The 13,953-nt window shown below is 34.2% G+C and overlaps 1 protein-coding gene across 13 annotated transcripts in view; it reads left to right on the top strand.

Annotated features, from left to right (window-relative positions):
* The window catches only part of CEP170 (centrosomal protein 170), a 102,179-nt gene that overhangs the window by 61,154 nt on the left and 27,072 nt on the right, over window positions 1-13,953 (top strand). For 11 of the 13 annotated variants that reach the window (XM_040553544.1, XM_040553552.1, XM_040553551.1 and 8 more), the window contains exons 10-11: window positions 2,672-2,821; window positions 8,960-9,086. In XM_040553544.1, coding sequence (XP_040409478.1) covers window positions 2,672-2,821; window positions 8,960-9,086 — 277 coding nt within the window. The remainder of the gene's footprint in view (window positions 1-2,671; window positions 2,822-8,959; window positions 9,087-13,953) is intronic. The other 2 variants (XM_040553553.1, XM_040553550.1) reach the window with 1 other exon arrangement.

Raw genomic sequence — 13,953 nt, 5'->3', positions numbered from 1 at the left:
GGTGTCACCAGCATTTCCTCTGGATTTTTTTTTTTTGGGTGGTGGTGAAGTTATCTCATTTGAAATCATGAAGTTACTTAAAGAACAGAAAGCTCTGAAGAAATGGAAATCTTGAAGAATGTTTTTCAGTCTTTTTAGGAGGATAGAGGCCTTTATCTGTTGAGGCTTCAATCACAACACCCATACCTTATGACAGCAACCTGTTAATTACAAGTAACATTATTCTAGATGGAAGCAACACAGTTTCCAGCACAAACCTTTAGATTATTCCATGGCTCTTTATGTTGAGAGTATATTTTCATTATTTGGTAGACATTGTAAGTGGATTGGTTAATCCTGAAATTCTGACACTATTCATTTTTGGTGTGTCGGAGATGTTCTGAATTTTGTGAAGCATTAAGTATGAGTTATTTTTCCTTTCATATCATTGTCATATGTAAAGTTTTAAACATCTATTTATGTCATCTGTTTATAAAGGGATTTTTTTTATATCACAGCTCTGAAGTTTTAGTCTTTGGGTTAGATCACACTTGTGTGAACCTGGTCCATCCCAAGGAGGGGAGCTTTGAGGTAGTGTAGGAATGCAACTTCAGCAGGGCAGGTGCTTGCACAAAGCATTAATTTATCGAAGAAGATGCTTTCCCTTTCTTTCTAATTAAGAACATCTGCAGATATTTGCAGTACCTTTTCTTGCCTATGATACCCCCACTTTATTTACGGAGGGTGCATTGGAAGTAGTATTAGGAGGTAAATCTGTTACTTGGATCTTATTGTTGCAAATATTGCCTTTCGCAGAAGAAAAAAATGTCAGCATTCAAATTTGCTTTTGCAGTAATTTCAATAATGGAAGAAGAAAACTAAAATTTGCTTAAAAAAGGGCTTCAAGACTAGAAGAGGTAACGATGAATGAAAGAAACCTAGGTCATGTTTGTGATACAAGTAAAGAAATTCAGCGCAGTAAATGAATGTGCCACCAGCTAATACTAAGAGATTTGTAAGCAACAATTTACTTCTGCAGTCCTGATTCCTGTAGCTATGGAAGTATGAATTCGTATTTTCCTTCAGATGCTTAGGTGATAAAATCAGAATTTCATTTAATTTAAGAACATGTAAACTCTAGACAGTAGAACTATATTAAAAGGAAAAAGTGGCTGCAAAGTACTCTAGACAGTAGAACTATATTAAAAGGAAAAAGTGGCTGCAAAGTAACGATATATTCAAAGAAAGGAGGCACTGAATGACAACTGGTTTGTTCCTATCTTCAAAAATTGCTGCAACTGTACAAATCAGAAGTATATCTTTAAAGAGAGGAGTTTTATGTTCTGTTACACTTTTTCTAAGGAAATAAATATTTATAAAATACTCTCAAGCAACTCATGCATAAGAATACCTAGACGTGATTTAATTTTTTATTACAAATTTGGGGAGCATTAGCAGGAGCAGAATGATTGGGTGCTTAATTTTTTTTTTTTTTCCTCTGCTTCTGAGACATTAACAAACGTTATGGTTTGTGGCCATCTAGTGGTGAATCCCTTTAAAATACACAAACATTGTGGAGGATTTTAATAAACTAGGCCTCTAGCTTTACTGTGCAAAACTGAATTACAAAACATTTTTTGGGGGGAAAAATAATTCTATAGCTCTTTCTCTCTTGTACTAGTCATTTTTTTGCAGGGGCATAACACGTGTGAAAATCATTTTCATTTCTTCTTTAAGATAAAGCCTTTTTTGATGTCATAGCTTCTTCTAGCAGCCAATTTTAATGTAAATTTTATAGATGGTAGGTACATTTCCAAGGTACAAAATATTCTCTTAAATATCTTTGAAGTATACATAAATTCTGAAAGTAATTGATATTCCTTAATGACTCAAGAAATTTGACAGAAAGTATACTGGCTGGTTGTCCTGCTTAACTCCCTTTCACTACATTATCTTGTTAATAGCTAAAACATACCTAATGTTTTCTACTAGAAAAAACATGTTTTCTCTATGAGCTATGGTTTTGAATGTCATGGGAAAATTGTTTCTCGCAAACGGTATACTATAAGCAGATATATCATTGATATATATAATGGATGCTATAAGCATCAGTAGGAAACAACAAAGTAGATGACACATACCAAGGCACATCTGAATGAGATTATTCTACATTGTGAGATCTGGTGAACTTCTGATGTGTGCTAAGTTCCTGATAAGTGAAAAACTTCAATCTTGTTTGTATTAAAGAAATAATTTAATGAGTGTATTAGTGGTAAATGTAAGCTAAGCATTTACATTTCTTGTTTTCACTAGATAATGACAAAATTCTGAAAATGTGGTGGGTTTAGTTTTTGATTTTTTCCTTGACTGGGAAAATGGACTTATGATGATTTTTGTAATAATTTTGGTTTCACTGTTTGTTTCTTTCATCAGTGTCATTTTTTCATATGTGACCATTCCAGATAGCAGATCCTTGATTTGTCAGTGTCGACATAAACTTCTGTTCTTTTTTAAATTGCAGTAGGTATTTTTTCTATCTAATCTGTAGATTTCATCGAGATGTCAGATAAACATAATACAACAAAAAATACTTGAACTCACTATCCAGCATGCCACCATCCATCCATTAACATTGAACATTGTATCAGGATGGTATTGGGTTAATGTGTGTAATGGTTTGTTTCATTTTCAGGTATTTGGAGTGGATGACAGCCAGGATTATAATAGGCCTGTTATCAACGAGAACCAGAAAGATTTAGTAAAAGATTGGGCTATAAATTCTGCTACAGTAGTGCTGGAAGAAAAAAGACCACTGAGTACAACTGGATTTCTTGACACAGAGGTAGAATTTAACTTTTGATGGTCTTCTTTTTTCTTCCAATGAGAGAGCACTAATAATTGAGAAATAAGCGTTAAAGAGCAAACAAAACCTTGCCTGGAAAATATTAGCTCAGGTCTCTAAGTTCTTTATTTTTCTTAGTCCTTTATTGCATTATTGAAATCTCTACGTCAGAGAGAGGCAAGTTAAATTGGGAAAAGTTTAAACTTTGCTACTTTTCTATGTGCACTAATACCAGTGTATGGGAAATGTAGCAGGAATTTTGTTGCAACATTGCCTTTGCAACACACATTTGCACAGTATATGTTTCTTGTAGTTTATACAGTGGAATTGAGGAAAAGCTGGTTATGTTTTATAGCCCAAAGCAAGTAACTATATTAAAAATCAGAAATAAGGTATATGCATTTAATGTGTGATACAAAGCCAGCTAGGAAAAAAAAATATGGAAAATACATTTCAGATTATTTTTTTAACGAAGCCAGAGGTTTTTAAATTCAGGGTTTCGTTTCTTAAGTGAGATGCCACTCATGAGAAATCACTTACGTTAGTTGCCTCAGAAGCAGTATAATTAAATCAGTTGATAAAAGATTAGGCAAAGGAGAATGTCTGTTCTTTGTATATGACTCAAAATATGCACATGAGCTAGATGTTAATCATATTGCATATTGAAATCCTGGGAGACATTCTGATATCATGGTGATGGATAAAAGATAGCTAAAAGTGTGTTAGAAATAGAACAGGCTCAGACTGGAGCAGAATTAAACCTGATAACGAAGCACATCACATTTATTCTGCTTGCCATGGCAAATTGGTGCTGAAATACCATCTTGTAAATTAACAAACTTTCTAAATGGGCAATTTTTCTGGAATACATCAAAAGCTTAAAGTACGACGGTCTGCCTGCCATGCAAATGTATTGGTTTTGGTATCTAGAAGACTGCTTTCCATAGAAAAAGTGTACTTTGTCATTTTTGTATTTGAGCTATTGTGCAGCCCTGGTACACTAAATAAGTCAGTGTATCTGGATTAGTGTCTTTGAGTCATTTTTCTAAGGTTACTGCACCTTGCTTCTTTGAATGAATCTGTAACTGCAATTTTACTCTTCTTTTTCATGCCTTTCGCAGCATTCAGCTCTTTTGTGCCTTGTGAGTTTTTAAGATTATCAAAAGTACTGATTTGTTTCAATTTCTGTATTTTTCCTATTTATAACAGCAGAAGAATATATGATTTATTTTATGACCATGATTGAGCTTTCCAGGTATCATACTTTACAAATAACAGGTTGATTTGAGAAGACCGAGACTTCTGCAATCATAGGACAGGTTTAAGAACCCTTCTGGCAATGGAATATGAACACTCCCTTTGAATTAAGTTGAAATTACAAAAATGGTCCCTTTTTATTACTATGGATGCTTTGCTGAATACATAAGCTTTCTTCATGTATTGGGAAAGGAGTGGGTTATCTTGGCATAGTCATAGTTTATAGGATTATTGTGAGGCATAGCAGGGGAAAAATGGTAATTGCTCTGTAAGTAAAGGAGATGAAACAACATGGGTATAGCATGAATTAATGTAGGAAGAGATGAGGGTAAATGAAGGTTGGAAAAAAGCTTACTAGAGAAACTTAAAAATAGAAGTAGGTTAATACATATATGGAAGTAAAAGAGAAGCTAATTCAGAAAAAGAGAGGTGTGTTTCATAATTTTGTAGTAGAGAAATAGTCATGAGGATAACTATTGGTTCAACTGGAGAGAAGGTTGTAGTATATAAACTCTTTTTTTTTTTTTTTTTAAACCAAGACAGATTGCTTGTTTTATTATTAGGAAAGGGAGAGGCAGGTGTGTTTGATTTGCAAAGTACATGAGCATCGTATTCTTGTAATATGTGAGCTTTTCTGCTTGTGCTTTTTGGAAGACTTACTGCATTACTGAGCTGCAGATCCTAAGTGAATAAACCTTATTGAAGATTTTGCCTAAATAATCAGGTAACCTTGGGGTAGTTCAGTGTCCCAGGCTGTGGGGAGGTCTTGTTGCATCTGCCTATGACAGTTGCACCTATAGATGATTTAGAAGAATGAGATGAAATCAGAACATGTTTGACATAGAAGAAGTGGTTAAAAATTTAAGAGATTTCAGTTCTGGGAGATGAAAAAGATGGCTTGGGAAATTATGAGGATTTTATAAAATCATTTTGGGGTTGAAAGATTATCCTGAGCTTAAATATGTTCACTTTACAGGGCACATTGTAAATAACTTGCTTTGAAGGGAATAGAATTTGCTTTTCTTATAAAGAAATTCTCACTTTTTTCCTTTGATATGACAAGCTTTAGTACTTTGAAGGAGTCATGAGACTAGATGAAATGCAGAGTAAACGTCTGACACAATTGGATTGAGCTTGCATGCTCTGTTTCTTGCCTTTTCAATGGTTATAAGCCTAGGCATTAAAAATACTAAATCCATTTATGTAAAATATTTAAAAGTTTTTTTCTATATTATGAGCTGCCACTTGCCAACCAAGGTAAGTGGTTTAAGAACAAATGTTAAATACGATAGAGAACAAGGAGAATTAGGGTTATGATTTATCCATCCAACTTCCATTTAATTTTCAGTGACTATATGCTACCCACAGTTCTTAAATCATGTACATGATTTGTCAATATCATTTTTGATGTGCTTCTTAAGGACATACCTCTTTTATTTTTCTTTGTCTGCAGGGTCATCAGTGCCATTGATGACAATGTTCCTTTTCTTGTTTTGAATGCCTACTTCATGTCTTTGTCACTGAGGATTAAAGTAAATAATAGTACTGACATTGTGAATACTGAATAACTTTATTCATGTAAATACTTGTATTGCTCCTTAGAAGTGGAGAGTATAAGCGGAGAGCGGCACGCATATTTAGAGGCTCTATGTCCTTTTGTTGTCTGGTCTTATTACACGAATTTCCTGTCCTTTTGTAGAGAAACCATTGAGTCTGAAGTTTGATGCTTGTTTTTTGTTTGAACTTAGATGCTATGAACTTAGAACGTAGGATGATTGTGTCACCAAGGTCCTGTGGCTGTGAAAAGGCAAGCATGACCCTTGGATGCACTGGGCGATGTATTGCCAGTAGAAATGGGAACTGTTATCTCTGTGATGGGAAGTGGCAGTGAAACTCTGAAATATTGGCATGAGATTTGTTACCGTTCTTGTTTAAGAAGGGTGAATTCTAATCTACAGAGAGGTCTGCTCAGATAATTAAGTGAATGGATATTTACTTTACAACAACAGTTTGATACCATTAAATTCATTTACTGTAGCAAAGCAGTAGCTGACATGGGTATGATGTGGGGTTTGCCGTGTTAGGAAAGTAAATGCAATAGAAGGAAAAAAGAAATATTTGAGATAGATATCAATGTTGTTCTGTAAGCAGATGTGGAAACATTGGTATAAATAGAGTGGGTGCAGAGATTTGAAAGAAAAAAAAGATCACCACCCCTGGAGGAATGTGGTTCAGAAACAGGGGTGGAAAGGGGAGAAGCCAGAAGACTGCTTTCAAAATGGCACTTAAATTCATGAAAGGTTGGCGTGGTCTGATTCTTACAACATGAGATGATTGGAACATGCATCTTAAAAGACTTTGATTCTGTTTGCTGAAATTTATTTAAAGTTACTATTATTGTGCTGTGAAATGCCAAGTATTGGAGAGGCTTTCAGGTGTCATATACGTGTGCTCTGGCTTTTTCCAGATGTAGAGCCTAAAGCACTGAATCTTCAGGCTGCAAAATTTGTCTACAGAAATCCATGGGTATTTTTTCTGTGGATGTGTTTTTCAAATTCAGTTTGAATATATGATAAACATAAAGGAAAGCAGATGCAACGCAACGTTAAAATGCTGGTGTCTCTTATGTGTAAGCCTGGCTGTAAGCCTGAAAAACTAGGAAACTCCTCTTTTTATTCAAGAGAATATTTGGAGGATTGCTTATGGAAAGCCTGCAAGATGCAAGCATATGAATTAGTAGGGGAAAATAAATAAAGGTCACATTCTGTTATCCTAAATGTTTTATAAAGCTTTCACATTTGGATATTAAACTGTTTGGAGTTAAGCTTTATTATAGCGATGCATATTAGATTTAATAAAAGACATTTTGTAATTTTATTACGGTACTAAATTCTCCATGTTTAAACTACTGTTAAAAGAAACTTGATAGCTTTGTTGCTTGTGCTTGTATATACAGAGAGTTGATAAAACACATTGGCATCCACTTGTGTGTAGAAAAGGTTTTTTGGCAGGGTAATTACAGTTAATTCACAAAATCTTTATACTTCATGGCAAAGTGGAATTCAGATTGCTGATTGTGTGTCAGAAATCATATCTGTATGGAATTGGCTAGATAGTACACAAAGAATTAGGATTTTCTGTAGCAAAGATAATTGGGACTGCCATCATATTTAGTTTAGGCTGCAATTATTTGCTTTATTAAAGATGGATATTTGCTAGTAGGGACAGGAAAATAGAGTAGACAAAATTTAGACATGAAAGAAAAATGAAGCTTCAGCACTGGCAATGGTTTTTGTTGTCAATACATAAATGCTGCACATTGTTTTTTTTTTTTGTAATATGATTCATTCTGGCACTCTTTCCTTACATTGTGTTCAGAAATGCCCATAAATAACAGAAACATTGAATTGCCCTACTTTCCTGTTATTAGATTTTTATTTTGTAACATTTTTATTATAAGATTATTTCAGCATGTAGACACAGTAGTTGACGATTTCATCAGTCTGTGCATACTTCATTTATAACATTCTGAAATAGATACATGATGCTTTTCTTTTCATTAATTAGCGTCATCCATATAATTAAGAGACATTCAAGACCATAAATTCAAGTCTTCTTAGAGATTTGATGTCTAAGTTACTTTTAATTTTGAAAGAAGCCCTCATACACTAGATGACATTTTTCACCATTCTATTTCTGCTAAATAAATTTTATAAAATATGAAGAGTTGGTTCCTGATCAAAGAGTGGAATCCCAGAGTGGCCAATGCATTAGGCAAAAATCAACATTTTGAATATAAATGCCAAGATCTGAAAAGGCAGCAGAGCTCCATCTAACCTTTGCAATAGCACCTGCAAATTTTCTTACGAAGTAAGTTACTCGTATTTTCATGTCCTTTCCATCTCTTTTATTGATCTTGAATTGTATTTTCTTGTTTTACTTGTCTATAGTAACAGTCAGTGACTTTTTTTATTTGCAGAATTTTGTGTTTTGATTCCAGTAAGGTAGACCAACTAAACTCCTATAAAGCTTTCAATAGTGTACAGCCCACATGTGTGCATGTGTACATATACATACAGCCATAGTTGTCTGCTGTCTTCTTTTAGGGAAGTAAGCAAGCAAAACTATAGTATATTGGATAAAACAGGAATATTGCATTATATTTAGAAATCTGGTTTGGGGAAAAAAAAAATTTTGTGTGCTATAAGAATACAGCATAAGCAGATGTTTTGCTTTCTATGTTTCTTTTTTTAAATGGAAAAAAGTTTCAAAAGGCTTTCCCTTCAGGATATCAAATCAATTTCCTTTTCAGGTCAGCTACAAAAAAAAAAAAAAATCAGATAACGATTCAGTAGGGTGATATAAAACTAATCTTTGCTTCTTTTGTCATTTAGGCCAAACAAGTGATCTGATCTTCCTTTACTTTCCATCACAAATTATCTTATTCTTTCAGTCCTTGAGGTAGTCTTTCCCGAAAGAAGTAAATACAATATTGTATCTGGACAAAACTGTCATGTAACCTGGTAAAATATGACTTTGTTATCTTCCCGAAGCACGTTCTTAATTCTTGTGCGCACACTTACCATGTTTCTCTCCCGCTCTTCTGTTTTGAAGCAGACACGTGTTCTAATGTATTTCCTATAGGTTCTGATTAAAAGTTCATTGCACTAGGAAATGCTGCTTATTCTGTACTGATTCTGTGTCTATGTAGAGTCATTTATGTTGCCATTATAGAACTGATAACTAAAAATTATTGAAGTAAACTCCTTTTTCAACTTCCTCCAGGAAAAGTGTCTAACACTTTTATTCCAGGAAAACCTGTAATGAGAGCATGCTTTTAATCTATAAGTAATTTTTCTTCTGCTTTTTTATCTTCCTTAGGAAGGTTCTGCTGCCCCTGGAAGTAAACGTTGGGTATCACAGTGGGCCAGTTTGGCTGCCAATCACACACGTCATGATCATGATGACATCAGATTGGAATCACCTGTGCCTGCTCCACTAGAAAACGGTACTAAAAGCAGTTCTTGTTGTCATAATACCTGATGAAGAAACCTCTGAAAGGGGAAAAAAGCAGTTATGTACCTAAACAAGTAACTGTCTTATTCTTTGCACCTTATTTTCACCTGAAATTCTTGCATGTCTTTGAGAAGAAGCAACATAAAAACAAGCTCAGTGGTAGTGTTTTTTAATGTGTCTGAAGAGTGTCAAAATTAAACTGAATGTTACTAAAAAAAAATTAAGTGTGTGATATAAAAAACTTTCACTTGAATGAGATTTGATTTGGTCTGCATAGTATGTTTCTTTCCTTACATCTTTTTCAGTACTGCCCAAATTCAAAGCAGGATTTTAATGGATGGAATATTAAACAGTCCAACCTGAAACTCACTATTCAGTTATTAGTCAGCTGAGTAGTAGAAGTGTACTTCCTGATCTTGGAAACATAGAAAACATACTTTATCTCCAGCAATGAACAACTGTCTGTCCTTAGTTAAACATTTGTGACTTTAAGTAGTATGTTCTTTTATGTTCTTTAAGGTCTGCACTCTTGACTGTGAGGCAGTTGCTTATGTTACTTACCTTCTGTTTTCTTCCTCTCAGTTTCAGCCTAGAAATGGTAATTTAACTCTAGTGGAATTTTAATACTGGTATTTGCATATTGAGGTAGAATTTAATAAATCTTGCAAAGTAGTTCCTCAACTGTCTTCTGTAAATTATGTGAGTTAATGTGGCTCTTTGTTGCAAAATTGCCTGGTAACTACAAAAGGATGTCATCTCAATGAATGTTCCATATTCCAAAAGTGATATGCCGTTTAGTGACCAAAAGTTAACCAATTATCAGTCTACCTGCTGGAGAGATATTTGTGTCTTGCAATTCCAGCATTTCCTCTTATTCCAGCTGATGTCGATATTCATAACAAAGTTTAAAAGATTTTTAATTAGGGAAAAAGTGTACTTTAAAAGTACAAAGTGCTTTTCTGTGTACACCACTTTGGAAGATACACTGCCACATACAGAACGTGTCCAATAAGCTCATTAGACATTGGTGAGTAGAATAAATTATTTTTTCTATAGTTCTAAGCATCTTTGTAGTTAATTTTTTTTTTTACAAAGTTACATTCAGAAGTATAATATGTGTTCTCTATTTTTTGTTATAGCTGCTGGCTTTCTTCAGATTTTCAAGAATACATACATCTGTTATATTTCAGAGCAAGTTATATCTTTGATTTTTTAGTTAGTCTCTCAGAAGAATGCATTTTCTACTGATAAAACCAAGCCATTACAGCTTCAGAGTGGAATCCTGTGATTCTCTCCCTGCTTAGTCTGGAAACCTGGTCTCAGCACTCTGCTCAGCAGTCAGGCCTTCTGCAGAACAAACTTAAGCTTGCTTATTACTCAGTTTCCTGATTTGTTATTTTTTTTTGTTTTGTTCCCCACCACACACACGCTCCTCCTTGGGTCCTCAAACAAGTGTAAAAGTGTAGCAGCAGAGATTTCTCCAAAACATTTATCAATTCTATGTGATATTAATAAATAAACAAATAGTTCAAGGATTTTTTTTGAGGCAAAAAAGCAATATCACGTTCATATTTTTCTGTCCAAATTATACGTTTCTTGGTCAGTGTAGATAGCTAACGCTGTTCCTCACCTGTGTTATGAGAACTGAACCCTTGTCTGAGCTACTCAATCTTGAATCCTATAATGACTTTTTTTCTTTCAAATTCCCTCTATTTGTCCTGGAACATCTTAATTTAATTGTAACTAATGAATGCATTTCCTAAGTGGTTTTGTCGTAGATTTACTTTACTGCCCTCAGATTTTAGATAAAGCTAGTAAATGAATTCGGATACTTTCTATGTTCTTTATAGAGATCTTATCTGTAAATTTTTTTCTGTACTGGAAAAAAAAAACAGCTTCTTCACAAGAGTTAACTTTCAATTCTGTGTATTATTCTGCCAGAATGAAAGGAAGAGAAAGAAAATGAATTTTAATTCTAAAGTTGAATTAATAACTTGAACAGTAAATTAAAAAAAAAAAGTGAAATGGAAATATTATTGGGAATTTTTCCAAAATGAAGCTAGTTTTATGTATTGATTAGTAACTGAAGCTCTATTTAGGCTTGTATTCAGCAGATGAAAGTGTATGTAAGCATGTTTAATTAAATGAATTTGAATCAAATACAGGTATTTTTTGTATCATTTACTTTATGAAGTAAATTCACATGGTTTTAGAATCATAAAAGTCGGGGCCACTTAATAAAGTAAGCAATAAAATAACTTCTACCTTTAGAGTCTCATTTTGCTGTTTGTGGTAGCTTTCAAAGAAATTTTGCTTTTGATGTTGTGTAGTGCAAACGTCTGTATCAATGCATGGAAAAAAGTCTTACCAGTGACTGCTGCTACTCTAGTAGCTTTTCCACCTGTCATAGATGTTGAACTTTGCATATCCTCTTCTTTAGAATAGCAGATGTCTAAGGAGATGGAAAGGGTGAAAAATTATTTGATGTATCACGTACACATAATTCTGTATTACTTGGCAGCATCAGATATACATACAGGGCACTTAAAATTGTAGCTTAAAGTAATCATTATTTGGAGTAAAAAGACTCATCCTTTGGGTGGTTAACCAACAGGTTTGGGTCTCACTTGTTTTTTGAATTTGTGTAAATTTTCAGTTTCAGATGGGATACTAAACAGGATCTTTGGAGGGATGAATGCTTTTTCTTTTTCCATTATAAGAACTTTACAGTTGTTGCTTCACTTACAATATAGTGCATACCCATACTGCAAGAATTCTAAAATACTTAGGGTGAAATCTAAAAGGCATTCAAGCACCTAAGATGTAATGAAAATACTACTTGATATGCATGTCCAAAGAACAGTTCACAAAATCTTTAGTTGGCTTAGATGCCTGTATTTTCTTCAGAAATTTGAGTTATGTTCAAGATTTAGTAAAGTTAAACTTCACATAGAATGTATATTACCAACGACAATGCTGAGCAACTCCACACGTGTCTTCTACTAAAGACTTTCAAATACGTCAAGAAGAAAGCTACATGCCTAAATATCTTTAAAAGATTTGACCTGGTATGTATGAGGGAAGTCAATCTTCACAAATAGCAGTTATATTGATTTTCATTTAACCTCCGATTTTTTATTACTTTATTTTAAAGTGATAATTCCCAAGAAAAATAATCCAGGAATTAAGAAACTTTGGTTAGATTTCAGTTATCTCCTGCTTCCCAAATAGGTGTTATAGGACAAGTTATGCAAAAAAAATGCAAGTCATTCTGCCTTCTTCATCAAAGGTGTGACACTGCAAAGCAAAAAGAAAGATTAAAGAGCTGAGAAAGTAGCATAGTATTCAGTTTAGTATATTAATATTCTAGGAACAACTGTATACATACAGTATAGTTGTTAACATTCAATTAAGTGGTTAGAGAATTTTTGCAGAGGGAGAAGCCTTTTTACTGCTTGAACAACCACTGCTGGCGACAAGCCTTAATAGAAAGATACCAGCAAGGAATGCAGAAAAGTTGCTTTTAAATCTCTCCTGGTGAAAAGTGTATTGGCAGATTTGTTTTAATATGTCACACTATTTTGCAACAATTGGTAAATGAACTTGCAAAAATAATTATTTACCATCCAAACATATTCAAATTCAGAGTGATTCACACGGCATGATCGTCTCTGAGCAATAAAGGCATGTTTCTGACAGCACAACTGATATGTTTGCTAAATAGGCAAGAATAGCAGAGTTAACACACTGGGGGGGAAAAATATTTGATTCCTAAAATAGGGGTATTCAGCATCAGTTATTCCTTGCAACGATTAATGGGAGATAGCCATATTTTCTGCTTAAAGAGCATTCCCTATCCACTAAGAATTTGATCAAAGTGATGTTTTTCTTCTGATGCTTTTTATACCTATATACTATATTTACTATATATGTATTATATATATTTTCCAGTATGTACGTATATACGTGTATATACAGGACGTGCTATATGTTCTGTTTGGATTAAAAGCATTGTTTCTGCTCTCTGCACAGCAGCAACCACAGTAATTTCTTCATGCATAGGGCTTTTCAATACTGAAAGTTACTCTTCAGTGTAACCACCCCTTGAGGGGTGGTTTCGCAGGGAGGGCCTGCAACCCCTTGGTGAGACGAGCAGCTGTGGTGTAAGCAAATAGAAAGGAGAGGGTCTTACTCTGTTCAGGAACTTTGAAATGGTGCTGAATCTGTTTAGGGTTGTAAAACTGGCTTTCCCCTTCCTGTTGTAATTGTGTCCTGATGTAACTGTGATACATAGTGTACCTATTTAAACCTAGAGTGGGAGCACAAAAACAGGTTAATATATACAGTGTTGGTGTACTTTGCTGGCAAAAAGTTTGTTTTCAGGGAGAGCTTCTTGCATAGCTCAAATTCTACATATTTTTGAAAACTTTCCTTTATATATGAGAGCAATCATAGACTATATGCTGCACAGATACTGAAATTAGAATGAAGCAGGAAAAAATAGTGTATACCCTCCACAGCAATGACATACATGTTTATAAAGCATGCCCTTTCACAGTATACATTCAGAGTATCGGGAAGGTAGTAATTAGCCCAAGATACCACTCAACCAGGTGATCACAATCAAGATTTTCCATCTTTGGGAAGAAACCATGCCTGTCTGAAGCATCAGAAGAGGAAAAATGTTGTTTTGTCTTTGCATTCTTACCCTGCTTCTGCAATGACTCCTTCCATTTTCCTGCAACATGACCTTTTTAGGAAGAACACTGAGAAGATGGCTTTTTCTGACCTGATCAGGTCTCTGATAAACCACAAATGGTTCATTGTAGTAATTCCCTTGCTACCTTTTAGACATTGTT

This window comes from Cygnus olor, chromosome 3, assembly GCF_009769625.2.
Source record: "Cygnus olor isolate bCygOlo1 chromosome 3, bCygOlo1.pri.v2, whole genome shotgun sequence".
Classification (NCBI taxonomy): Eukaryota; Metazoa; Chordata; class Aves; order Anseriformes; family Anatidae; genus Cygnus; species Cygnus olor.
Note: the sequence above shows the minus strand (reverse complement) of the source record. Positions and strands in the feature narration are given on the sequence as shown.